At 52.8% G+C, this 25488-nt stretch overlaps 1 protein-coding gene across 1 annotated transcript; it reads right to left on the reverse strand.

The window, feature by feature from the left end:
• Window positions 1–6906: 6906 nt before the first annotated feature.
• Window positions 6907–8617, reverse strand: FOXD3 (forkhead box D3). Its single transcript, XM_076338214.1, has one exon. It carries the CDS (start codon window positions 8613–8615, stop codon window positions 7404–7406), a length of 1212 nt encoding a protein of 403 aa, XP_076194329.1. The 5' UTR covers window positions 8616–8617; the 3' UTR covers window positions 6907–7403.
• Between the last annotated feature and the right edge of the window lie 16871 nt (window positions 8618–25488).

Here is a 25488-nt window from a genome sequence, read left to right on the forward strand (position 1 = left end):
AGGAAAGCAGGGCTCCATCACGCGTAACGGTTACTTGGGAAGACAAACGCCATCGCTCCAAACGTCCCCCCCTTCCTTCTTCTTCCCCCAGCTCTATATGCTGAGCATGACGTCATACGGTATGGGATATCCCTCTGGTCAGTTGGGGTCAGCTGTCCCGGCCGTGTCCCCTCCCAACTTCTTGTGCACCGCCAGCCTACTCGCTGGTGGGGTGGGCTGAGGAGCAGAAAAAGCCTTGACTCTGTGAAGGCACTGCTCAGCAATAACAAAAACATCCCTGTGTTACCAACACTGTTCTCAGCACAAATCCAAAACATAGCCCCATGCTAGATACTGTGAAGAAAATTAACTCTATCCCAGCCAAAACCAGCACATAATCACTCATATTGCTGCTCAATAAAATGTTTCAATTTTAGGATATTAATAAGATCCTAAGGGATGTCTGGAGATGACAAATCTGTAAAATAAGCATAGGCCTAAAAATCCATCAGCTACAAAGTAAATTAGAAGACAGGAAGAGTTACGCCTCCTGAACCCCACCGTGGCTTTGGTGTGGTACATGACACTGAAAATGCACGATGCAAAGTGAATTCCCAGCCTAAGCCTGGGGGAGAATCCCCACGGCAGATCCCTATTTTATTTTCTCCTCTCCCATCCCCTTTCTCCCATCCTTCTACTCTCCCCCCCAGGATTTTCCATGCTCGGAATTCCCTAAAGCCCGCTCCCAAACCGGAGGCCGGAGAACACAGCACAGCAGTACTACACCACCCCCAAGTCCGTGAGCGTTGCCTATGGGCTACCGGGTTCCTACCGGAAAAAAAAAAAAAAGGAGTTTTTGGGTTTTACCTTGTGGGTTATTGATAATTTGGTCCTGGAGCAGATATGGGCGAGCGGGAGTGCACGGCCGCACATTTAAGTGCACTATTTCAATTAGCTGAGCGCTCTTTGTTGCAAGGTGAAATCATTCACTCCCCGGGAAAGCTTTTTTATTGAATGCTTTCTAAATACTTGCATTGGTCACGTCGCCTGGAATTGAGTCTCTGTCACTAGTATTTCTGCGGTGACTTTGACCAGATCAATGACTGGAAAAGGCATTAAGGACACATTGATATCGCGGGGTAGTAGACAAGCGGGGCTTGGTTTTGGTTCTCAGTAGTGAAGAGAAACCGATAATGAGCAGATAAACGGCTTTTCTTAACCCTTGGCGTTCTCGGGAGGCTTCAGCAGGTCTGCTGGCTCTTCTCCTCCACCCCGGCTCTTAGGGTTGATGTAAAGCGAGCGGCGGTAAGGCAAATAACTCCCGGGAATTCCATAAATCTGGAGTGAAATGCGGTCAGAATAATCAGAATATCAGAATAATGAGGAAGCCTTTCCTAAGGCAGGCGGGAGGAAGGGAGTCCTGGAAGAGGCTGCGGCTATAAAAAGTTGCTTTCCAACTCATCTAGGATTTCGTTTCTGAGCTGAGCCGTGATGCAGGAGCGAGCGGGGAAACAAACTCTAGAGACGTTTTCAATTGTAGATTCACAATCTGACCTTTTCCCGGTTCCCGACACTATAAAACCGCCCGTAATTTAGCGGGCACGTTTGTCAGGCTGGGGGAGGCGGTGGGTGCGAGTGCGGACAGACAGCCGGGCTGTGAAAGCCCTCCACTGACAGATTGTTGTAGCCACGATTCTTTCGCATCTTCATTTCCCTAGCAAGAGAAACAAACGTGTTTGAAACCACTACCATAACCTGCAGAAAGATTGACACCCCCCCCCCCTTTTTTTCCCTGAAATGCTAGCACTTAATAAAGTAATTAGAAAGGCTTGAGGTTTGATTTGTTTTCTTAAATTCCTGCCATTCTCGGAGCAGCCCCCAGCTCAGGGGGTGTGGGCGCCGGGGGACGGTGGAGCTTCCCCCTCCCGGCCCGGGGACGCCCTGCCGGGAAGGCTCCTGCCTTCGCGCCCGGCGGATGCTCCGAGCCCTCCGTAAAACAGGGCATGCTGGAGGACGAGGCGTTTCATTCCTTAAGGGAGAGGGGAGGCTGAGCGGTTTTCGCGTGTCCCGGCTTTTCCCATTTTGCTGAAGCGCAAGGAAACAGGGATTTTATTGAACCTGGAGTTCAAGGACGCTCCCTCTCACATTTTGCCGTCTTAATAAAGTTGCGAAGTGCCTACTTGCTCAGCTTGCTTACCAAATCCTGAATTAATAAAGTTTACTTAGTTATTTAAATAGATTAAATGTCACATTTTAAAAGGAAGGGGAAGGTTCTACCTTACTGACCTATTTTTCATTTCTGATTTAGAAAAAGGCAAGATTAGCATGGATATTGCATTTTCAAGGACCTCGCCACTATTAAATAGACTGTTAAGTGCATTTTATGGCTGAAGCGTCTGTTCCCAGTTCAGTCTGGAAGACGTGCTAAGTTCATCTCTACCTGCTACATTGAACGTTCACTGACTAAAATACTTTCTGTGGATGTAATACCTATGCTCTCTATCTTTTAAGTACATAACGCTTAATGTTTTAGGACTAGTAAAACGTAATTCAGTAAAAGTCCCTGGAATAGAGGTGTTGTCTCTCAAGAAAACTGGATCTCGAGCGTTTGGCCAATTGCACGTATTCCCGGCTCGGTGAAGAGGTGAGATCAGGAGAAGGGAGGCTGCGGGGATGGCAGAGCGGCTGCGGGGATGACACGGACGCGCACGGCTCCGGACGGAGGCTCCCGCGGAGACTTAAGCTCCGCGGAGGTTTAAGCGGGCGCGTATCAAACGCAGCCCCGGGGGATGCGCTAAACGACAGCGCCGTGCCCGAGCCGAGCCTTGTCCGCAGCCGCCGACCCGCGGGGTTGGGCGGCGTAACTTCTGCGCGGTACTCGTTGTGTTTCCTCAGCCGCTGCCTTTTAAAACCGCTTGGAAGCACACCCCCAAAATGGCGAGGCTGGTTTTCCGCCTTCCCGGACTATGCTGACCTCCCAGGAGCAGGCGAGGACGGGCCCCGAAGCACGCCTCAGACACGAGGGAGCTTCTGCAAAACTGCCCGAGGAGCCCCAGGAGGCAAAATCCCATTGGGCTCCCCCATCCCTCGGGAACTGCGCCCTGCCCCGGAGCCGCAGGGAGGGCGGAAACCCCCCCACCCCCTAGAGCAAGTCTCTGTGGCATTTTTCCCGGAGTGGGAGACCCCCGAGGACCCCACGAAGGGTGAGGGATGGCGCTTCCCAAACCGAAATCCGCGCCCTCCTTCCTTTGTTTCTGGCCCAGGACAGGAAGCCCGGGCCGGCGGGTGGGGAGCGGGGCAAGCCGCATCCCCAGCGCCCGTGCGGGAGCGGCCCCGGGGAGGGAGCGCTCGGAGCCCCCCCGCGCCCCCCGCTCGGAGCGGCCCGGCCCGGCCGCGGGGAGCCCGGTTCGGGCAGCGCTGGGGATTTGCGGGGTGGTGCGCGGCTACCCGGGCAAAATCCGCCCGGCACCGCCGGCGTGGACCCCAGCCCGTAACCCGCCTGGGAAGCGGAGAGCCACAGTTAGACATCCTCGGGGCGAGAGCCGTCCTCAAACGCTGCCCGTGTCACAAAGGTTTCTGGCGTCTCCAGTGGATGAGTTCCTCCGGCCACCTCTCCGCGGGACAGGCCGGGAGGTCTCGGCTGTGCCGGCCGTACCGCCGGCGGTGCTGCCAGCCGGGGGGCTGGGGGGGGATAGCCCGAACGCTGGGGCTCCTTCCTGAGAAACAACGTCCACGCGCGATAAATATACATTTTTAAATAACTGCAAAAGATCTTTTCCTGCCTTTTCAAATGCTCCCGCAGCCTTTCAACGCCCATTAGCCTGTAACTTTCAGCCCCGCTCTGTGCCCGGGGAGAGATCAATTATGCTATAAATAGGCGGCGTTGAGAGCAGTTAGCGCGGAGGTGGCGGGAGGGGAGCGCAACTCCCGCGGCCGCGCAGCGCCCGGCCCTGTCGGCTGCGAAAGCGAGAGGGTTCCCCGGGAGACCCGCATCAGCCGAGGAAATGGCCCTGATGAGGCCGTCTCGCCTCTTTTTCAAGCAACGTGGTGGTTTAGAGGATTAGGGCCAGATCCTATCTCCAGCCTATTGTACGTTCTCCGGCACCTTCCCCGGGCGGAGAGAGCGGCGGGTCCGCAATTGTAATAAATAATGGGGGGGCCGGGGAGGGGGGTGGCTCTGGGTAAACTCTCCGGGCGGCGAGGATGGTCATTTTCCCGGTGCTTAGGATCTAGTTACTTTCAATACACCCCAGGGACCGACATGACACGTCTTATACTAATAGGCATCTGTCACCGACCGTGTCAAGTTTTGCCATATGCGTCGGGCAAGTTTGTGGAAGGAAAAAGAAGAGAAAGAACAGGAAAAAGACTTTCTGTGTCTGGCTGAAGAGAGCGGCTGCAGAAACTTCGCCGGGAGATGGTGTCCCCGCCTGTCCCCGGCCCGCCGCCGCTCCCCGCCGCTCACGGCCCGGCTCGGCTCGGCGCGGCCGTGGAGGGCTGCGCCCCTCTCCCCTGGGCAGCACCATCCGCCGAAAGCTGCTCGCCGGCCCGGCTGCAAACCCTCCCCCGTTTGGGGACCGACTTCTCGCACCCCCGGGACCCCGAGCCCCAGCGGTAGCTTTGCGCGACCCGCCGGGGCGCACCGTCCGGCCGCCCGCTGCAGGAGCGCGCCCAGACCGGTCCCGACCCGGGCGGCTCCGGGCACCGGGGGTACTCCCGGCTCCCCGGGGCCCGGGGGGCTCCCGGCCCGGGGGCTGCGGGGGTGCTTCCGGCCCCGGGGGGGCGCGCCCGTTCCCCGGGGGTGCAGCGGGAGCTGCCGCGCCCCCTGCAGGCCCCGGTGCGCCACTGCAGCCCCGCCGCCGCCGCCACCGGGAGCCCTCACCTGCCCGCAGGGCCCCGCTGCCGCTCTCGGCCCGGCCCGGCGGCTGCGGGGAGGCAGCGGCTCCCGCGGGGAGGCGGCCCCCGGACAGGGTCTCGCCGCCGCCGCCGCGGTTCTTCCCGAGCCCCGCGCCCTCCCGGTGCCGCCCGGCCCCGAGAGCCGCCGCCGCCGCCCCTTCCCCGGGAAAGGCTTCTCCGGCGCCGCAGGGTCCCGCCAGCCCCTCCTCCTCGGCGGTGGGGGGAAACCGGGGGTGAGAAAGAGAGGACGGAGGTAACCGAGGGAGAAGCGCTTCCCGGGGCCGCGCCGGAGGGAGGCGGCGGGGAGGAAAGTTGCCGGTTCCGCCGCCGCCGGCGCGCAGATGCCGAGCCCGAGGTATTGCTGCTATGTGGGGAAATATGAGCGAGTAATTTTATAAGTAACAAAGGCTGGGGAATGGAATGAGCCCCTGTTATCCGGTGTCCTCTGGAAGCCCTGGATCAGCAGCTTCTTGAGCCTAAAAGTGAATTCAAGAAGAGGCTCCTTTCTCTTTTCCCAGGGGTATCCGCTAAATATAGAAATAACCTCCGCGCGTGTTGCACAAATCACCTACCATTTGCTGTTTGTGTAAAACCGATTAGCCAGACACAACTGTGAAACAACTTGTTACTTTTATAGCCGCCACGCACAAACAAATTTAGATCCGCTGGGTTTCGGCGGGGAGAGGAGCCCCGGCGGGTGCCCATGTAGGGCCCTGCCTGACACCGAATCCCCGCTCGCTTCAGGTGCCCGTTCTCCCTTTTCGTGTCAGATGATTAGCGAGTCCTTATTTATAAAGTTCAAACTATCTCATCACCGGGCTGCTTGTTTTATTTTAGTCCATGTATGCGGAGGTATAAATATTTACTTAGGAAGAAATAATATTTACTGCTTACCAGGAAAGCAAGGACACTTTTATTTATTTATTTATTTTTTTAAATCCGCGGTTCCCAGCGGGTGTTAGAGGTGAAACAAGCGCCTCGCCCAGCTCCTCCCGCAGCGAAACCCGGCGCCCGCTGCATCCCGCCTGCATTTTACGCCGCCGATTTTCCTAACAAAGACAGCGAATTATTTGGGCGGAAAAGCAAAACCCACGAAGGTTTCCAAAGGCGACGAAAATTCAACGTTTTGCGAGGGAGAGAATAAAGTACCAAACACCGTCAGTGCACAGGAGAGAGCGAGTGCCCGACATCTCGCCAGACTAACCCCCCCCAAAAGCGGTGTTTTAAATATTGTAACGCGCTACAGATTTTTTTTTCGTCTTGGCAGTCTCTTTATTTTAGCCCCTAAAATACACACAAATGTACATTTTTTTCGCAGTTGCCCTTAAAACTTAGTTATTGAGAATTAGCTGGGAGAGGTCGTTCCCTTTCCGTGGGAACGCAGAGCCGCTTCTTTAACACCGAATGTTTTCCTGATCTAAACGAAAGATCCGCGCTCTCACACCGCACGGACACGTCTTTAATTTTTTTTTTCCCGCAAAATAAATAGTAAACGTTGCTTAGATTGCCCCAGCGTGTTTTATTTAAAACCATTTCCCTTATAACCAGCCGCGAAAGCCAACCCAAAGCGTACCTAGTCCGGCCGGGAAGGGGCAGGATCCCGCAGCGCCGGGATGCAGAGCCGAAGCCAGGCTGAGAAAAATTAATATATTTAGGGAAAAATTGCGGTACGGTTGAGGGGGTCTCGGATCTGCCGGGGAAGGTTTAATTTTGAAGGAATCGGTGCGATGCTGGCCCCGCCGCGGCGGCCGGTCCGGCAACGAGCGGGGCCGGTCGCTGTCGCTGCGCGGCCGCGGACGGCGCATCCCGACGCGGCGGAAGGTACCCGCGGGTCCGCTCCGCGCCGCCCCGCCGTGGGAATCCCGTCCGCGCCGCACCGAGACCGGCGAAACCCAAACCTCCGCGGCGCGGGAAGGAGAGGGCCGGCGCTCCGCGGGCGCACCGCTCCCCGGCTCGCTTTTCCAGCCTCCGCGGCCCCCGCAGCTCGTCCTTCGGGTGGGTGCTCAAAGATACGCCTCTCACACAAACACGGGCAGAGCATTTTAAAAATTTATTTACAAAGTTGTGTACAACACGAAGGGATAACATTTAGAATACATATATTCATTCATATATAAACAGACTTCTATAATAGAATGACAGGGTTTTCCTCCTTTGTTTTTTTTTCTCCAAAATTCTTTTTTTTTGTTCGTTCGTTTAATATTTAAAATTTCCCCCGCTTATTTTTTTATACATTTTTTTTTCTCGTTTGTTCGTTTATTTCGGATAAAACCGCTCGGAGCGCCGGAACCTTCAAAAAAAGTGAAAGTCGCAGCTCCTAATCGCGACCGTCATTTCGCCTCTTTAGAAAAATAAAAACCCCGAAAGCAACGTCAGTGATTTTTGATACAAATATGTACAAGCGGCGGTGGCGGGGGGCCGATGCCCGCTGCTCGGAGCCCCGAGCCCGGGCGGGGCGGCCGCGCAGCCCCGAGGGGGCGGCCGGCGGCGGCGGGGCTGCAGGAACTCCCCGGGGCTACTGCCCGGGGCTACTGCGCCGGCCACTTGGCCTGCACGGCGGCGGCGGGGGCTGCGGGCTGCAGGAACTGCCCCGCGATGATGTTGGTAGGCACGCTGAGGATGGGGGCGATGGCGGCGGTGGTCCTGGCCAGCGCCAGCGGCTGGTGGGCCATCAGGGCCGACTGCACGGTGACGGGCGGCCGCAGGAAAGTCTGGGCGCTGGCGGCCGAGCTGGCGGCCGGGACGCCGATGATGTTCTCGATGCTGAAGGAGGGGCGGCTGCTGGGCTCCGACTTGACGATGGAGCCGGCGGCGCCCAGGCTGTTGAGCTGCAGCTGGAGGCTGGGGCTGAGCTGGGAGTTGAAGGCTTTGCGGCTGAGCTCGCTGGACGGCAGCAGCGGCACGGCCGGCGGCAGCATGGGCCCCACGGGGGGGATGTAGGGGTACTGCAGCGCGGCGGCGGCGGCCGCGGGGTGGGTGTAGGCGCCGGGGTGCAGCCCGTAGGGGCGGCCGTAGGGGCCGGCGAGGCCGTAGGCGCCGAAGCCCTGCATCATCAGCGCCGTCTGGTCCCGCAGGTGCTCCTGCTGGTGCCGCTTGAAGCGCTTCCTGCGGCGGAGGAAGCTGCCGTTGTCGAACATGTCCTCGGACTGCGGGTCCAGCGTCCAGTAGTTGCCCTTGCCCGGGTTGCCGGGCTCCCGGGGGATCTTGACGAAGCAGTCGTTGAGGGAGAGGTTGTGGCGGATGCTGTTCTGCCAGGCGGGGAACTTCTCCCGGTAGTAGGGGAAGCGGTTGCTGATGAACTCGCAGATGCCGCTGAGCGTCAGCTTCTTCTGCGGGCTCTGCAGGATGGCCATGGTGATCAGGGCGATGTACGAGTAGGGCGGCTTCACCAGGCTGCTCTTGGGCTTGCTCTGCCCCGCCGCCGCCCCGCCGCCGCCGCTCGCCCCCTCCTCGCCGCCCCCCTTGCCGCCCTCGGCCGCGCCGCCGGGGGCCGCCTCGGCCGGGCTGCCGCTGCCGCTGCTGCCGGTCTCCGCGCCCGCGCCCGCCTCCGCGGGCAGTGCCAGCTCCGCCGCCTCGTCCAGCGGCAGGCGCGGCAGGGCGGCGGGGCTGCCGGCCTCGCCGTCGCTGTCCTTGCCCAGCCCGTCGTCGCCCTCGCCCACCACGTCGATATCCACATCCTCGGCCGCCGGGACGGTGGGGCCGGACATGTCGCTGGCGCTGCCGCCGCCCGACAGGGTCATCCCCGCTCGGCGGACGGGGCGCGGCGGCGGGGCCTCCCGCCCGCACCCGGCGGCGCGGCGGGCTCCCCCCGCGCCCCCCTCCCGCCGCTCCTCCGACCGGCCCCTGGGGCTAGACCCGAGCGGCCCGGCTGCCCCCCGCGGCGCCGTCCCCGCGGGGCATGGGGCGGCCGCGCCCGCTCCTCTCCCGTCCGCGGCGTCCCGCGGCGCGGGGCTGCCCTGGCCGCCCGGTCACCTCCGGCTGTGCGCCCCGCTCCCGCCGCCGGGCATCGGGGATCAGGCGGCGACGCTGGCTCCCGCCCGCCGCGATGGGCGCCCGCGGGCGCCGGGCATGGGGCCGCCGCCGCCGCGGCTCCGCGGGCACCCGCTGCTCCACCGCTCCGCTCCGCGGCCGCGGCCCCGCCGCGCACCGCTCCGCCGCCCTTGGCTTTTTTTTTTTCCCTCCTCTTTCCTGTTTTTTTTTTTTTCCCCCCCTTGGCGGAGGGAGGGGACGGAGCTCCCGGCGGCCGGGCGGGGCGGGGGCAGGAGGCCGGGGCGTCGCGGGGCCTCGCTCGCCACTTTGGAAGCGCGGCGGTCCGGACTGCCTGATAGATTACTTTCCCGTTAAAGATATACTCGGAGGCGGCGCCACGTGACCGCGTGACGTCAGGCGCCCCGCTGTGAAGTCATGCAAAACTCGAGTTGTTTCATGGACTGTCAACAAAGAGCAGCGACAGCTCCGCTCGGCCCGCCCGCCCCGTCGGGCCGCCCGCCCCGCCGGGCCCCCGCCGCCCGCAGCCCGCTGGAACCCGCGGGCACCGAGACCCGCCGGCCCCGGCAGCCGCCCCCCGCGGCCCAGCGCGGAAAAGTTGCCGCCCCAGAGCTTGCCGCCGCCGCCGCCGCCGCTCTCGGTGCGGCGGGCCCGGAGGCCGCCGCGGTGGGCTGGGCAGCGGCCGCCACGGCCGAGCGCAGGATCAGCGGATGCGTCGCCGTAAGAGCGCTTAAAACCACCAAGTCTGGGCTCTGAAATCACTTTTCCGTGGTTTTCTTTTTTTTTTTTTTCCCCCCAACAGCAGCACCAGCTGGGAACGGAAGATCAGAGAATGGCTATTGATTAATCTATTAGGTTAGTTGCAGGGAGAAATAAAAAAGACGTAAAATAACAAAGGGAAACTATAAATAAAGAAGCTTTTAGCCGGTTCCTTCCCCCCCCCTTTTTTCTTTTTTTTCCTTTTTTTTTTTTTCCCCAGAGGTGTTAACGACTTAATCATTGCGGGCTTTAGCATATGAAAAAGTAGGAAATGAGGGAGTGTGTGTGAATGTGAGGACCGTATTGACGCGGCCCCAGGTAAGCCCCGGTCCGGGGAGAGGCGCCCGGCAGGGCGGGAGGGGGCCCGGCCGCCCACCCCTGCCCCGTTGCGCCCAGGAGAAGGAACCCCCGCCCGGGACCTCGGCCGCGGGTGGCTCACGGGGCTTTGCTTTTTAATTCGTACCGCCGATACCCTTGTTGTTGTAGTTGTCGCACGTGTTGTCGGATTTCGGTAAATACAATTAAATTAGGAAAATGCCCCAGAAACGAGCAACTTCCCACGAGCGGTTCTGGTTTAGGAAAAGCAAATAGCCCCCCCTCCCCACTCTAAAGCCCATCGGAGCCTCGGAAATGTCGGTGCCCCGGTTTCCCCGAGAGCCTCTGCCCGGCCCCGACGAGCCGCTCCGGCCGCGGAGCCTTCGGGCGGGACGGGCTCGGTCCCCACGGGGTCTGCGCCCCCCCCCCCCCGCTCCGTTTTTACGCGTACCCCGGCGGATCTCCGCGGACCGTGACCCTGGCCTCCTCACCCGCGCACCGCCGGCCCGCTCACGCATATATTCACACTCACATGCCTGCATGCACACTCACCCACGTGCACGCTCACACGCACTCGCGCTGCGCCCCCCCCCTTGCATCGCAAAGGCTCTCCCAGGGAAAAGGGAGGAAAAAAGACCAACTCCGCAGCCCCGTTTCATTTGTTGCGCTTTTCTTCGACACAATAAAAGTCAAATTAATTGATTCATACCATTAATTACGGTGCTTAGCGTGAAAAGAAACGTTTCCCCTCGATTAGGGCTCTATTGTGCTAATCCCGTGTTCAATCACGGCTGCCGGCTGAGCGGCCCGGCCCGGCGGGGCGGCCCCGCCCCGCGCCCCTCCGCGCCCCTCCGCGCCCCACCGCGGGCCGGGGGCGCTGCTGCGGCTCCCAGGGCTTCAGGTGGCGAAGTTTAGGAAAGTATTTAGGAGCCCACCCGGGCGGAGTGGGGAGGGAGAAAAGCTTTTCTAAAAATCAGGAAACTTTCCCCGAAATATTCCGGGAGCCCCTGAACCCACCGAAGTTCAAGGGCCGAACGTGAGCAGGGGCAGGGGCTGCGCCCTGCAAAGCAATAAAATAATTAAAGCAGCCTATGCGGAGGTGGAAACCCACAATAATGACACCGCCAGAAATAGAAAGTGGGCGCCCATATAGACAGATAGATTTAGCAACAGGAGAAAAACAAACTGTATCGTCCGGATCGATACGGAGTCAAATAGAGACACGGCAAGCACCGGGGAAAGGGAGGATGGAATAAGTTATGATAGAGAGGGAGAAATTAATTACAACTCAATTTGATTCTAATATGGCAAAGCAAGATCCTGGCTGCGAAGCGAGTTAAAAATAAATCCGGAGGCTGAGCCTCGGGGGTGGGGGGGGATTGAGGAGGAAAGGCAGGGCTGGGGCAATTTCTGCTTCTGTAATCGTTTTAAAGGAAGGAGAAACCAAAGGTGTCCCCTTTCATCTCCTTAAGCCTATTACTTTCACTAATGAGTTATATAAATCGTTGACCTGACCTGGATTAAACCAGCATTGTGGTTCGTTATAAACGTGCGGGGGTAAAGGGGCTCGCAGGAGAGGGGCTGCGGGTGAGAAATCCCCGTAAAATAAACACATCCAAGGCGGGGGGAGGACACAAACATCCCCCGGCCGTGGCCGGAGCGGTGCGAGCGACGGGGCCGGAGCTGCCGGAGCTGCGGGGGCCGCTCGGGGCGGCTCCGCGGGGCGGCCGGGGCCGGGCACACCGCCGGCCCCGGGGCCTGGACCCCCCCAGGCCGGGCTTGTCGCTAAAGATGCAGATTTTCAAATATATCTGCCTTTTTTTTTTTTTTTTTAAGGCCTCTATTTGCACGTGTTTGGTTTCTTTTTTCTTTTTCTTTTTTCTTTTTTTTTTTTTTGTTTAAATTGTAATAAATCGCCTGTAAAACCGGCAGACCTCAGTGTAAAACGAAATTGGTCATGTTTCCAAAACGGTTTCGGATTTATTTGTATTGGAAATGTATAAACATCCATTCTGTAAAAGGCAACACGTTTAATTAACGATGAGAGAGCAGTTAGGGGCAGAAAGCTAGTAAAATTGTGTGATAAATTTATGGCATTGTTAGCGTGCTTTTAATTATGGCTATTATGTTAATTATTTCACATTAGCATGGAGTTATCAGCAGCATGTCAGATTTAATCAAAACGAGCCTTTCTCTCGAAAATTGTGCTTTTCATTCGCCGCGAGGAGAACGGGGGGGTCCCACGCCGAAGCCGCTCCCCCCCCTTCTTTATTTATTTAAAAATAAAAAAATGAAGGCTTTTAAAAAGAGGACTTCCCATTGAAAAGAGCGGCTGGACGTGATCCGAGCTGGTGCAGGCGGCAGATCCCTTTAGGCTACTGCGGGCAGCGCAGGGAGGCAGAGGAGAGAAGCGACGCTCTTGTTTTTTAGGAATTCACCATTTTCACCCCCTCCGGAGAAGGCACTTTATCATTTTGGATCATTCTGTCAAACAATATGATGTTGCTCATTTTTATCTGTCCCGTTTTACAAAGCCCCCGTTCACACTGCTGGCCAGGACAACACGCCTGAGTACAAAAGAATAAAAGAGACAAGCCGGGAGAATATAGGATCGCTGCATGGATCAAAACGGAGAAAAGAGGAGGAGGTGTGTGTGTGAGTGTGCGAGTGTGAGTGCGTGTGTGCGCGGTGGGGGCTCGCAGCGGGCCGGGGCCGGCTCCCTGCCCAGCGCTGCCCCGCAGGAGCGCGGCGGTGGCTCCCGCACACGCTCCGCAGCCCCCGGGGCCGCCCCCCGCTCCCCCGCCGGGCCGGTGATGCCGGGGAGGCGACCCGCCGGCTCCCGAAACGCTTTCGGCGCTTCCGTGCAAAAAAAAAAAGCCCCAAAAAATACAAATTAAAAAAAAAATTGCCGGTTTGGGAGCAGCCGGCAGCGGGGCAGGCGGCGAAGTTTTGGGGGGTTCCGTCCGCGCCGAGGCGCGGAGCGGCCCCCGCCCCGCGGGCAGCCCCGCTCCCCGCCACCGCGCCCGCGGAGGGCCGCGGCAAACGCCCCGCCAGTCGCCGCGCAGCCCTCGTAAATCACGGCTGCCCTCACGGCGCTGCACCCCGGCCTGCGCCGCCTCCCGCGGCTCGGCCGCTCCGCGCAGCCCTGCGCACCCCCCGGAGCCCGCCCGGCTCTGCCCGCGCCGTGGCGAGCCCCCTCCTCCGGCCGGCCCCGCTCCCCCTTCCCCACGGGAGCGGGGGGCTGCGACCACGGCAGCTGCTGGCTTATTTTTAGAGCATTTCCATTCCTCCGGTTAATTTTAGATCGATTCATTATTTAGCCCCAGTTCGCCTTTAGGGAAACCCAAGCTGGGGGCGGCCGCGGGACTTTCCCCCGCGCGGGGTGCGCGGCCGCGCAGGGGAAGGCAACTTCGGGACCCCCCGGGGCTGCTGCAGGGGCGAGGGGCCGGCCGCGCCCCGCGGAGCCTGCGTTCTCCCCGGCGGGGCACCGCGCAGGGGCGGAGCGGGCCGGGCCGCGGCACCCCGCGCTGTTTGCGCGCTTGTTTGCGCGCTTTAGGCGCTGCGTTTCCCGCTGAGCCCTGTGCGGGGGTCCGGCGGTCGCGCTGGGCCGCGCAGGTCGGGTTTCACCGAGGCGCAGATTTTCCATGTTTCCATGTATTCCTTGGGGAAACAACCCCAAACCTCCCCCCGCCCCTCTTAACCGGGCGGAGGCGCCGGGGCTGCCCCGCGGTCCCGGTCCCGCTCCCCGCCCGGCCCGGCCCCAGGGGACGGCGGGCGGGCGGGTGGAGTCACACACGGCCCCCCCCCGGGCAGCCCCCCGCCGTCGGGGCCGGGGGAGCGGCGCAGCCGCGCACCGTGTCCATCCTCCCACCGGCCCCACGGGCGGACACGGGTTTCACACCGAGCTTCTCTCTGCTCCCTCCTCGCTGTTGCTGGCAGGATCTAAATACCAGCCAAGCGCGGTGTTTATGTAAAAACACGAATCGCCTTGAATTCGGTGTTCATTTTCCTTTGGGTGCATATTTGCACTGGCCATTTGCCTCCTCTCTGCCTTCCCGTCCCCTGGGAGCTGAACTGTGCAGTGGATGGATGCTGGTGGAGGAGGATCCAGCGGTGCTGGCTCTACTTGGCTCGCAGGGGGACATCCCTGTATTGGACACAGGCAGGAACATCCCGGGGACCTGGCAAAAGCAGGCAGCAGTGCTCAGGTGTCCCCATGCAGCCTCTTGGGACTCACAAAATAAAACCAAAATCATCAGAAGAGCGGAGCCCAGTACAGCTTAGAGATTCGTGTGCTTTACAAAGCAGGGAGAGAGCAAAATTAATCAGATAATTTAAAATACAGAATTATTATTGGGCAAATTGGGCTGTGTGAGCAGAGGAACTCTGCTGCCTTTTGTGCAAGACGGCTGCAAAGTTAGTTAAGATCTGATTAAAAGAAAAACCCACCAAAACCAGTTGGCAGTTGTTCAACAAAAATTTGTTTATTCTTCAGATTTTCATTTTGGAAATCCCCACTCTAAACAAATGGATAGGTGTCCCCACTTTGTGCCTGCAAGCACCCTGTGCCCACTCTGCAGTCCCGCACAGCCCCAGGCGTTCAGCAGCGTCGATTCCTGGAAAGGCCCTGCTCACGTCCCTGTCCATCTCCAAGAAAATGGCTAAAACTCATCCTCTAAACACCCTGTCAAATCCCTGTCCCTGGAGGAGGCTCCTGGGAGGCATAATAAATACACAGGAAAAATAGCAGAGGAAAGTCTCGAAAAATCCTTTAAATTTGCTTTGACTTTATCGAGGGAAGGGATGGGTGGGAAGGGGTGACCCTGGCCCAGCTTGTGGGGTGATGCAGGAGGAGGCACGTGGCAGCCCCCGGCCCGTCTCTGCACACAGCAGCAATGCCGGAGTGCGACATCCTCACCCTCCGGCTTGCACTCGGGGAATGGCTGGGCAGTGAAGGGATGAGCTTGGGCCACCGCTGCTCCTTCAAAATCCAGGGATTTCTCCATGCACTGAGGGAGAGGGGAGGCTCGATGGGCTCGGGAAGGAAGATACATTTCATATAAAGATGCCTTTTTGTCTGAGGAAGGGGAGTATATCAACATGACATAGTATTTTTCCCTTCATCTATGCATGGCCCAAAGGGATGGCGCGAACGGTGCCAATTTGGTAGTAAATATGGGGACATGCCTCAAAAAGAGGGGACGCAACCCAAAAAGAAGGGACACAACTCAAAATGAGGGTCCACAGAGAGGCAGTGGTGGAAGCTCATTTCAAACTGCTGCCCGTGTGTGTTTTTATACTGATTTTGCAGGTACGCAGAAGGTGTGAGGAAGGCACAGCAGTTTTTTTCTCAGTTATTCCCCTTGCCAGTGAGATGCAAATGGCTGAAGAGAAACTAAGAGGATTTCCAGGGATGTGAGGAAATCCCTTTGCAGAAAGCAGCATCGCTGGGAGCCCTCCATGGGCTGGCCCAGTCCTCTTCCCAGTGTGAAGCTAACACATACTTAACTCAGAGACACTACCGTGAGATTTTGCACATCGTGAGAGCGCCCAAGGAACACCACGAGCTGATTCAGGATTTATTTTTATTAATCAGCACAGGCAGGACGTCAGCGGGAGCCAGCTCCCCCTCCACGTGCTCTCATGCTTCCCAGGGCTTCATTTGTTTGTTTTTTCCAGGATAGTTTTGTAAGCCGTTCCTCTGGCTCGTGTATAACATCCTCGATTCCCTTTATTAAGCACAGAAAGACAAGCAGTGAATTATTGCTCTTGTTAATAAAATTATTCTGCTAATATTTTTCCCCAACACATTGAATATTATTGATACATAATGGATGAAACCCCTCCTGACGCAGGCGGCCGGCACTGGGCCTATGCATCACCGAAGCTTCCCGTACACCATCCAAATGGTGCCTTGGTGGGGCGTAAGTGGTGCACAGGCCTTTTATGGGCCTTCTGCAGAATGGTGAATTTTACCCAAAATGCAGGTTAAAACCCATGCTAGGTATTAATGTAATCAGGTCCGTAATGTCTCTATCAAAACCTCCCCAAGCACCTCTTCACCTGCTAAACCAGGTAGCTCCTTATCTGGAGAGTGCTGTAACGCATTTTAGGGGACTCTCTGCTTTTTTTTCCTGTAAATAAAATGCATTGCTAAACCTCTGCAAGTCCTGGCTTAGCGGCAGAGGAAGGGGAGTCACTGAAGGGCCGTCCTGACTTGCCGCATGTCTGCGCCAGTCCAACATTTTCCTCCTCCACCTTCTAAATACAGAATTGAGTTATCACAATTTTTCTATGAAAAGTGGGTGAACTCCACAAACTTCTTGGAAACAAAACTGGCAGTTTCAGAAAGAAAAAAGTCTGCTTTTTTTCCCAAAATCCATTTTTTGGGCTGAAGTTTTTTTTTTTTTTCTTATTTTTTGGGGCAACACGGACCATTTCCAGCAGAGCTGCTTCCTGCTGTTCCCCACAAAGCTTCTTTGTCAGTTTGACCATTAGGGTACTTCCGTGAGTTCAATTTAGATCCTTCACCTTATTAGAGGACTCTTTAGTAAACATTTTATTAAAGTATTTTAATGCCTTCCAAGGCATGTTGTAAAACCCTACTGATTTCAGAAGCTTCTTTGAGGGATCACAGGTAGCGCAGAGCCTGGATCAGCATTTCCAGCACCTGTGTGATGAGAGCACACGTTGGCAACTTAGCTCATGTCTAGGACAGGACAGATAAAACCAGGGAGGGTTTTAATTTCGACAAAAATCGTTAAAAGGTGGTATTTCCAATTGAAAGGGGAGGATGTGAAGAATCAGCGTTTATTCCTTAAAACACATCAACATTATATTTTTGTTGGACTTCCCACTTTTGCCCAGCTAAAAAAAGTTTCCAAGAGGAATTCCAGCTAAGGAGGTGATGAAACAGTGTATTGAGCTCGTCAGGCAGTATTTACAGTCTGTAAATAAAGCTTATGTAGGGGCTCTTGTTAAAATATTACATGATAGAGGAGTTCAACAGGCACTTTAAATGGATTCTAAGCAACTGGGCAGAGAGAAAATATGTCTGTGGGACCATGAAACATTTATCTGTCCAGAAGGAGAGGGAAAAAAAAGCCAGGAATGATCTATCATAAGGGAGGAAATCTGCACCTCAGCATTTGCCAAAATGTCTTAATTGCTTTGTAAACTCATCTAAATAAATAAAATGTGGAGGGCTGTCGCAGCTCTCTGCTACGGACAAGCGTGGTCTGTGCGGCAGGGAGGATTGCTTGGGGGTAGAAGACCTAATCCTGCCCAGGGCTGGGCTTGCTCCTGTCTCAGCGCTGCTGCAGGGTTTACTGCAGCTGTGGCCGCCTGCTGCCAGTGCGGGAGGGTAGGAAGGTTTCACAGCTCTGGGCTTGGAGAGGGTCATGGAGGTGTGCAGGGGCTGCCATCCCACCGGCTGGGCAGCTAACGCGAGGAGTGATCCCCTGCACCAGCCCTTGGCCATGGACAGGAACCGCTCGGGCGGCTTTCGGCTCCGCTGGAAGCTCTCACAGCCATCGTGGCTCCTCTTTACTCAATTTTTTTACTGCTGCTTCTAAGTTTTTCTGGTGAAAATGGCTCTGTGCGATACTTGTAGATCATTTACTTTGAGGACTCATGTAGCACAGGTGTAACAGCGCTCCTTCAGTTTCCTTGGGTTTATTTAAAACTTTACAATTTGTGGGTTTTTTCCCTACTTCTCTTGGGAAAATATTCCACTGCCTACGAGACACTTCTCCTTGTAGTTGGCCTACATAGGCCATTTATTAATTTTACCTCATTACTGCTTGTTACACCTCTTAGCACCAATGCAGAGTTAACGTTCATTGGTAATAAGAAGACATTTGTGCTGACATAAAGCTTTCAAGCCAGTGATCTCAAAACACTGAACGGAAATGAATGAATTTAACTTGTGCAACTCATTTAACTATGGAAAAGCGTTACTGTTCCCCAGTGCTGCAAGGGGAGATGCTGGGGTTCACAGGGAGCAACCCCAGTTAGTGCCCAACACTCAGCTCTGTCCTCATGGGGTTGCACTCTCACCCTTCTGCGGGCTCTGCCAAGTCCTCCTTATCTCCTGCTTTTACTCTCTGCCCTGCTCCAAATAAGTTGCCATGGCTTTCCTCCTCAAAATCCAAAAGAGGTCGTTTCTCAGGGCAGGAGGACATGCTACATTTCACCCTAAGAGCATTGGGCCCCCAGAGCGCAGGTAACTGCGCTGTGGCAATGAAAAAGGACTTTCTGGATTCACTTCCAATAAACTCTTATTCAGTCCTTTGTGGCTCTGGGTTTGGAGGTTAATGGCTGATACCTGAGCGCAGGCTCTGCACTCTCCAGCCTTTCGCTGAACTGCCCAGAAATAGGAAATGCCTGCAGTTTTTCAAAGATGAGTATAGTCATTAGGTCCCTATGCCCATTAGGACCTGCCTCTGTGTATGTGTATCTGTAGCCTGGGAATGCAAATCTAAACTAATTTCACTTTTCTTGGGGTGGGGTTAGGACTCACAGGACATCAGGTCAGAACCCGGTGCTGTTTCAGGACGGGGTAAAGCTTGCATGGGGTTGACAGGTGAGGAGGTGGCTCCTCTCTTACACGTTTGGTTTATTTCTGGAGGATAACTGATTTCTATCTACAACTACAGCCAGCAGTTACAGGTCCGGCTTTGTTAGATCTGTCATGGTCTTCCTCCAAGCAAAGGGATGAACTTCATGAATGTTCTTCTGGCCCTATAGCCTGTGTTTCCAGAATTCCTCAGCATAGCATTTAAACTGTGTAAATTAATGGGACTTAAATATGTGCTTCAAGTTAACCGTATTCTAAAGCTGAACTAGAGTTCCATTTTCCAGATAAGTTTTGTTACAATTTGTAAGGTAAATTTTCATCTTCATATATATGAAATATGATAGTTCTTCCTTCCCTGCTTTCTCCTGATAGATTTTACCATTTTATTTTCATTTCTTAGTGAACCTCGACCTGGAGCAATGATCATTCCTGTATTGAAGCCGCAGCGAATGCAGCTCCTGAGTAACTTCAGTGGCGGCTGGAAGAGTGCTGCAGGGCTAGTTTGTGTTAACACGCGCTGCTCACAGAGAGATGATGACCGGAGGAGGCACACGGCTGAGGCTTTGTCACAGTATCCTGCTGGTTTGGCTTCTATTAAGCACTAACTAATGGCCCAGTCCTGCATCCCTTATGCGGACAAAAAAGGACATTTTCTCAGAAAGCTAATGTGGTTGCTTCTGTTACAGTAATTATTTGCATGAATAGAGTCCTCGAGTTGGTAAGGATTTTTCGGGCTGTCATTCTGGGAAGGACATATGTCTAGCATAGCTTTAGCTAACATGTCCTGCATGTTTTACGTGTTTCCTATGTGTGTGAAATGTAATATACTTATATGTTTTGGAGTCATGTATTTAGATATGATCTCATATAAGTTTGGCAGATAAATATGTTCATATCATATAGCACTGACATACTTATTTTCACTTAGGACTGCTTGTATTCAAGGACTTCTTTCTGTGCTTGGTAGAATCAGTAGGAGCCTTGTTGTTGGCTTAGCTCGACCATAATTAGGTCCAAATTTTCCCTTCAAATTGCAGCCATCTGTTTGAAAGAAAAACATGCTATGCTACGTAACCATTATGTTTAAGTCAAACATTAATGTTGGATATGGATCCATCCCGTCAATGGCATAAAGATTTATGCCTGTCTGTACGAGACTAGATAATCCCTTGCAACAGGAACGATGTTTTATTTTCTATCTGCCCATGACACTTCAGCGATCGGTCTCTGGGGCCTTATTCCTTCAAAGAATGATGTGAAACAGGCTGAGCTGCAGCTCTTGCCCAGGTGAACGGCACTTCCCTTTGCAAACAACTTTGTGCAACTTGCTGGCAGAATTACCTGGACAGAAATCTCTCCTTAAATTTACCTTTCTCCCACATTACTTGCCTGAATTCATGAAGCTAAGGAGGAGGAAGAGGCAGGAAGAGGAATGTCCTGATTCTGAAGAAGCTGCTAATCTGAAAATGGAGAGGTTTAAAAAAATTCAAGAGGAGAAATTAAATAAATAAATGCTAGGTATAGAAGTCAAACACACGCTGCCCGACAGAGCAGCGCTTTAATGGCATAATTAGTGAACAATCTTGCTGAAAGGTCACTGTGCTTGCTGCCCCTTGGTACCTCACTGTGCTTCTATGGTGCAATATTTGTTCCTGGTTTCTTCTGGTAAAGTTTATAGATGCAACTTTAAAAAAAGGGGGAGTATTTTCTGTAATTACTCATTAGCCAATCTACTGCAGTAAATTATGCCCCAGCCCTGTGCCTTTCTGTTTAACACGAATCAGAGGAGAGCTTCATATTTAGTTTAATAAACCGTAATTTCTGAGAAAGGTAACTGTCACCTTTTGTTTCATTCTGCGCGTTTATTTTTCAAGCACCAGAGCTGACCTCCGAACTCAATCTGCACTTGCCTATTGATGCATAAATATCTGTAATATCACAGTAAATTAAATTCAGTTTTAAAGGGTTTCTATTTAACAATCTGTCAGAACTTTCACAGCATTTGATTTCTAGTTTCCTCTGTCCACTGACAGGTTTATCTCAATATGGCTTGATTAATGAAACCTTTTATTTGGAGTAAGCATACCTATTATTACCATAATCTCTTAATGCTTGCTTAGGCAACATTGTATTCTGACAGCAGGACTCCAAAAACTTCCAGCCCCTTCACTACTTGGCAGCGAGATTTGGGGGCTGGGGAAGGGACAGCACTGTCCTGCCCTGCACTTTCAAGGGGGGTGTTTGCAAAATCAAGCAGCTTCCCAGTTCAGTGGGTTTGGCAATGTTATTTTCATAGCAGTTGGTGTTAAACATGCCTTATTACAAAGTACTTTTACTTAAGATTAGCAAATGTACATTTCATTTGTGATTAGTCTTATCCTAGGGATGCAATAGATGTTGTAAAGATAAGTTCTTACAGAGAATTTGTTGAATTTAGGGAAAAAATACTATAGCATAGCCTAGAGAAGTTTGTATAGGTTTGGCTATCAGTCATTGACTTCCAATCCTTGGTTTTCCTACCATATGGCCCTGGGTAAATCACTTCATCCCTCTGTGCTGTAATCCCATCTCACTGATGGTCATGTGTAACAGAGTAAATAGAGTTACACCCATGTAAGGCACAGTAAAACTGCTCCGGATGAGAGAAGAGTCGGGGCAAAACATTTCCATTTTTCTCTATTGAGTGGGAATAATAACACTACATACTGCGCAGGAGGGTTTGGAAGTTGAATTACTGATTCCACCATGCTTCCAGCATGCAGCGTTGCTGTTGTTACTACGGACTGCTCTGCAACAGTGACTTGGATGAAAGGTGAGGCGCTTTGATACCCTTAACAAGACAGAAGCAAAGAAGTAACCAGCAAGTTGCATCCCTGGATTAGGAAAAGGTAAGGACTGTGCTTTTCATCCCTGAGAGCTCTTTATGTTTAGACGTAAGTTAAGGAGAATTGCACCTTTCCCTGCATTCCCCAAGGATTTTTCTCCTTCCGAGCTTGTACAGGCGGTGGCTGAACTTGCAGCCCCACAGAGAGCAATGGGAGCTCTGACACTGACTTTAGCAGGGCCAGGGTTCACCGGGAGTTTGATCCCATTCTTTTTCTTGTTTAAAGCTGGGGTTTGGGCTTTTTCCAAACTGCTCCTCCCTGGGACTTCTTTGTTTAAGACCTGATTGTCAGACTCTGTCAGGTTCCGCCGAGTCCAGTGCTTCTGAAAAAGAAGACCCCACCTCCCAGCTTGACCACCTAAAAAGAGATTGAATAATCTAGCTGGGCTCCGACAGTTGGGTTGTCTCCAACTTTCCAGTGACATCCTTTGCTTTTAGCTCCCCAAGATCTCCAAGAGCTTCTAATTGAAGTCCACATCCCACTGGAGTCAGGGACAGAGTTCCCACCAGTGTCAGTAGAGATCTGATTGCTGTGCATGCCAACGTAAGGATCACATGTGTAAAATGTCACACGTAATATGTCATTCCAAATAGTCACAAATCCCTTTTGTGTAGAAATATAAAGAACTACCATGTCAGCATTATGTAACTATTAAAGATGGGAATAATTTTTAAGGTGATTTGTGTACTTGTTTCTACGGAATGAAAATATTTCAAGAGGTTTATTTCATTAAGACATTAATCAGCATCAAGAAATACGTTCTCAGTTCTGCATTAAGACCCAGAGAGGCACTGTCATTCCCATAAAAATAACTCACATGTGAGGATTATATTTATCTATCAGTGTACACATACAAAGAGCACATACAAAAGCATATACAGTACTTTGCACATATATACTTGATCACAGAATATTTTCATGGTATAAAAAGTTGGAGAAACTCATTAGAAGCAAATTGTATATTTTCAATCAATAAATGCAATATGGTTCAATGGCCCTGCATACAATGTGTGCTTCTGCAGTACCAGGAGCAATACTTTCAATAGACGAATGCTTTTGATGGTCATAAAAATGTTTATTTGCTAGAAAGTACAGACTTCTGCTCATGCAAGCCTCCTTGTAGAATTATTATAATTCTCCAACACGTTTCAGGCTTTTTGGGTTGTTTCACACTCTGCTTTTTAACCTTCAACAACAAATATTGTTGTATCATGAAGACAGCAAATCCAAACAATTATATATGTAGTCCAAAGGCATACACAAGAAAATCAATATTTGACATCTTTGCAACTCCCTCTTTGGAGCAGCGCTCAATAGCTCTTATTCATTATACGCTTATGTCTCTTTCAGATTCGCCTTTGTCACCAGAAACCCATTTTTTTTTCTCCTTTGACTTCCACATAACTTCTTTGCCCTGTACTTTTACAGATGCCTTCTGGCTATAAATACTAATGAAATCTCTTTGCTTAATTCAATTTTGCTGGTACACTTACAGTTATGACCTAACTTTCCCACGAGAGAGACTGATTGAACATTCCAATACCTTATGGATGGGAGCAAACACTCCACAGAACTGGACTGACGATTTCCATAATTATAGAATTCACAGCCTAATGACCTTAAAAAACAATAAAAAGATCTCTTGTTAATTCCATTTCTGTTACTGACATTCAAGATATTTCATTTTTCACAGGACAACAAATTTACTTTTTATTTTCAAAAGAGCAGTCTATCCTTTTACCCTAGATTAAATTTTCTGAATATTGAAGGATTTCATTGAATATTTAGCATTTCTTTGTCTTTTAAAAGTTAGAATATTTATGATCCTTAGAATGCTTCTGACTGATTTATAGCAATCAATTATAAGAGTGCGTTTTCAAATAGCCCTTTTAAAAATGAAGAATAGAATAATTAAAAAGATCAGAAGTCCTCCCTTGCATATAATTATTTCATTATTTCATTACAGTGCAGAAATTGTTTTTGCTGACTGTGAACAATTTTAATTGAGCAAAATCTGTATTAATATACGATAGCAAGCAGTTCTTCCTAAGAAATAAGATCACTAATTGCCTAAATTTTTATTCAGCACAGTGAGCCTTAAAAGCCACATTGTAATATAAACCTAATCACTAGGTACAGCGGATACTTTTGCCATAGTGGAGACATTCCCAAAGCATAACCTTGCTGTACAGCTAATTTATTCCTTCAACAGGTTTATTGCCGCATGAAACATTTCTTTGGGTGCTGGTTTGTCGCAGGCTGAGTGCAGAGAGCTTTGCTGCCAGCCTGCCTGTCCCTGCTTAAGCAAGGCTGCCCATGCCACATGGCCCGAAAGATGGTTCGTGCCACATACGGCCACCTTGTCCCCATGTTTTGGCAGGGACATTGCCATGGATGGCCATGTGCCTTGCCCACATTGTTCTTGTTCCTCACTTATCATTGCTTGGCTCCTCTCTCTAACTGCTCTGAGGTTTCTATCTGCCCAATGGAGAGAAAGACAAACACCACCGGAGAGAAATTAAAAGCGAGAGCCTGACTTTGGTGTCTTGAATCACCATGTGGATGAGGTCTCCTCTCACTGTAAGGATTTGGATAGTTTCCGCTGTTGCTGAAAGGCCTAAACTGTACATACTCCACCCTGAAGCACCCACTGGGAAGGCAGTGATGTTTGCTGCAGGCTGGGGTTTGGGTGGGCTTACTTTGACCAGGAGACCAGTTCTCAATCTGCTTATGCTGCTGTTGATCTCTGCATTGGCTGCTGCAGTTGGGTGGACACCCCCAGGTTGGTGTCTACCTAACAAATCCCAGTCAACTTCAGGCACTGGGAAGAAGCTCCAGAGGAACAGGAGGGAGTGCCGCGCACTCAAACTGGGATGCTAATAGGTGTTTCACTGTCACTGGTGCCTTCTCTCTGCACGGAGGGATTTGGCTTGCCCTGGGGACTCTCTCTGCCACCTGTTGACAACCTCCCTTGTGCTGGCTGGACTGAAACTCCTTTGGCCCCATACAACATACCAAATTGTGGTCTGCTTTGCAAACACACACTGGGTCACTTGGCCACGATGGTCCTTTCTGGCACTTGCCACAAGGGAAGACGGGACTTGCAGGAAGGGTGAGCTTGGGCTGCCCCCAATAGTGTGGGCACTGACAGAGGCTGTATAGGAGGCTGTAGGGGCAAGGCAATAGGGGCAAGAGGACCCACCAGCTGTTGCTTGCTCCCAAGCCCTCCCCAGCCGCTGGGGTGTAGTATTTCTGCGTGCCAGGCACAGGCAATCCATTCTTGTGTTCAGTTCCCAAGTTGAGCTCAACATCCCAGTTGAGCTAATGATGTAGACCAAGAAATACTGGTGAGGTTGTATCAGAGTCCTTTAACTTCATCTGAGACACTTTTTTGGAATGAAGCAAAGTCTTTTTAATAAATAATAACACCTTAGCCGGCACAGTGCTGGCAGACAGCTTGCGATAGCTTCTGCCTAAGGTCTCTGAGCTTGACAAGAGGACCGTGCAAGTCCGCGTCAGAGGCAGCGCGGTGCCTGGAAGTGCAGATGTAGCGTTATCAGGAAATGGTTGCTGCAGGGGAAATCTGGAGTTTGTCTGATGTGCAAGTTTCTCCTGTCGTGGCATAGTTGCTTCCGGGGTGCTGGGGGAAGTCGCAAATGGGGCTGCTGCTGGTTTGTGAATAAGGCCCTTTATCAAGGCTCAACTATGTCCCCCCTCCTCTCAAAGACTGGCTGAAGCCCATGCAAAGAAGAAAGTGGAAATTAAAGATGAAATTCTGGGCCAATGCAGCAGCCTTAATATAGTGTCTGAATGGGAGACAAAAGATTTATAATTACCTCAAAGTGAGGCTGGAATTTTCCTCCTGAGCTCATTGCTTTCCAGCCCCACTGTGAAGTCTTAAATGCAGTTTTGGTGCCTAATTAACACTGTAGCGTTAAAGTAAGAACAGTAGAAGTGCTAGTACCAATAACACCCGGCAGCAGTCAAAACCAGCCACATTAAGGATTGCCTGGCAGCAGATGTGATGTATCCCTCTGCTATTCTGTAGTGGCAGCCCTCAGGTACATAGTTATAATTTCTGAGAGAGGC

Source organism: Aptenodytes patagonicus, chromosome 5, assembly GCF_965638725.1.
Source record: "Aptenodytes patagonicus chromosome 5, bAptPat1.pri.cur, whole genome shotgun sequence".
In the NCBI taxonomy this organism is placed as follows: Eukaryota; Metazoa; Chordata; class Aves; order Sphenisciformes; family Spheniscidae; genus Aptenodytes; species Aptenodytes patagonicus.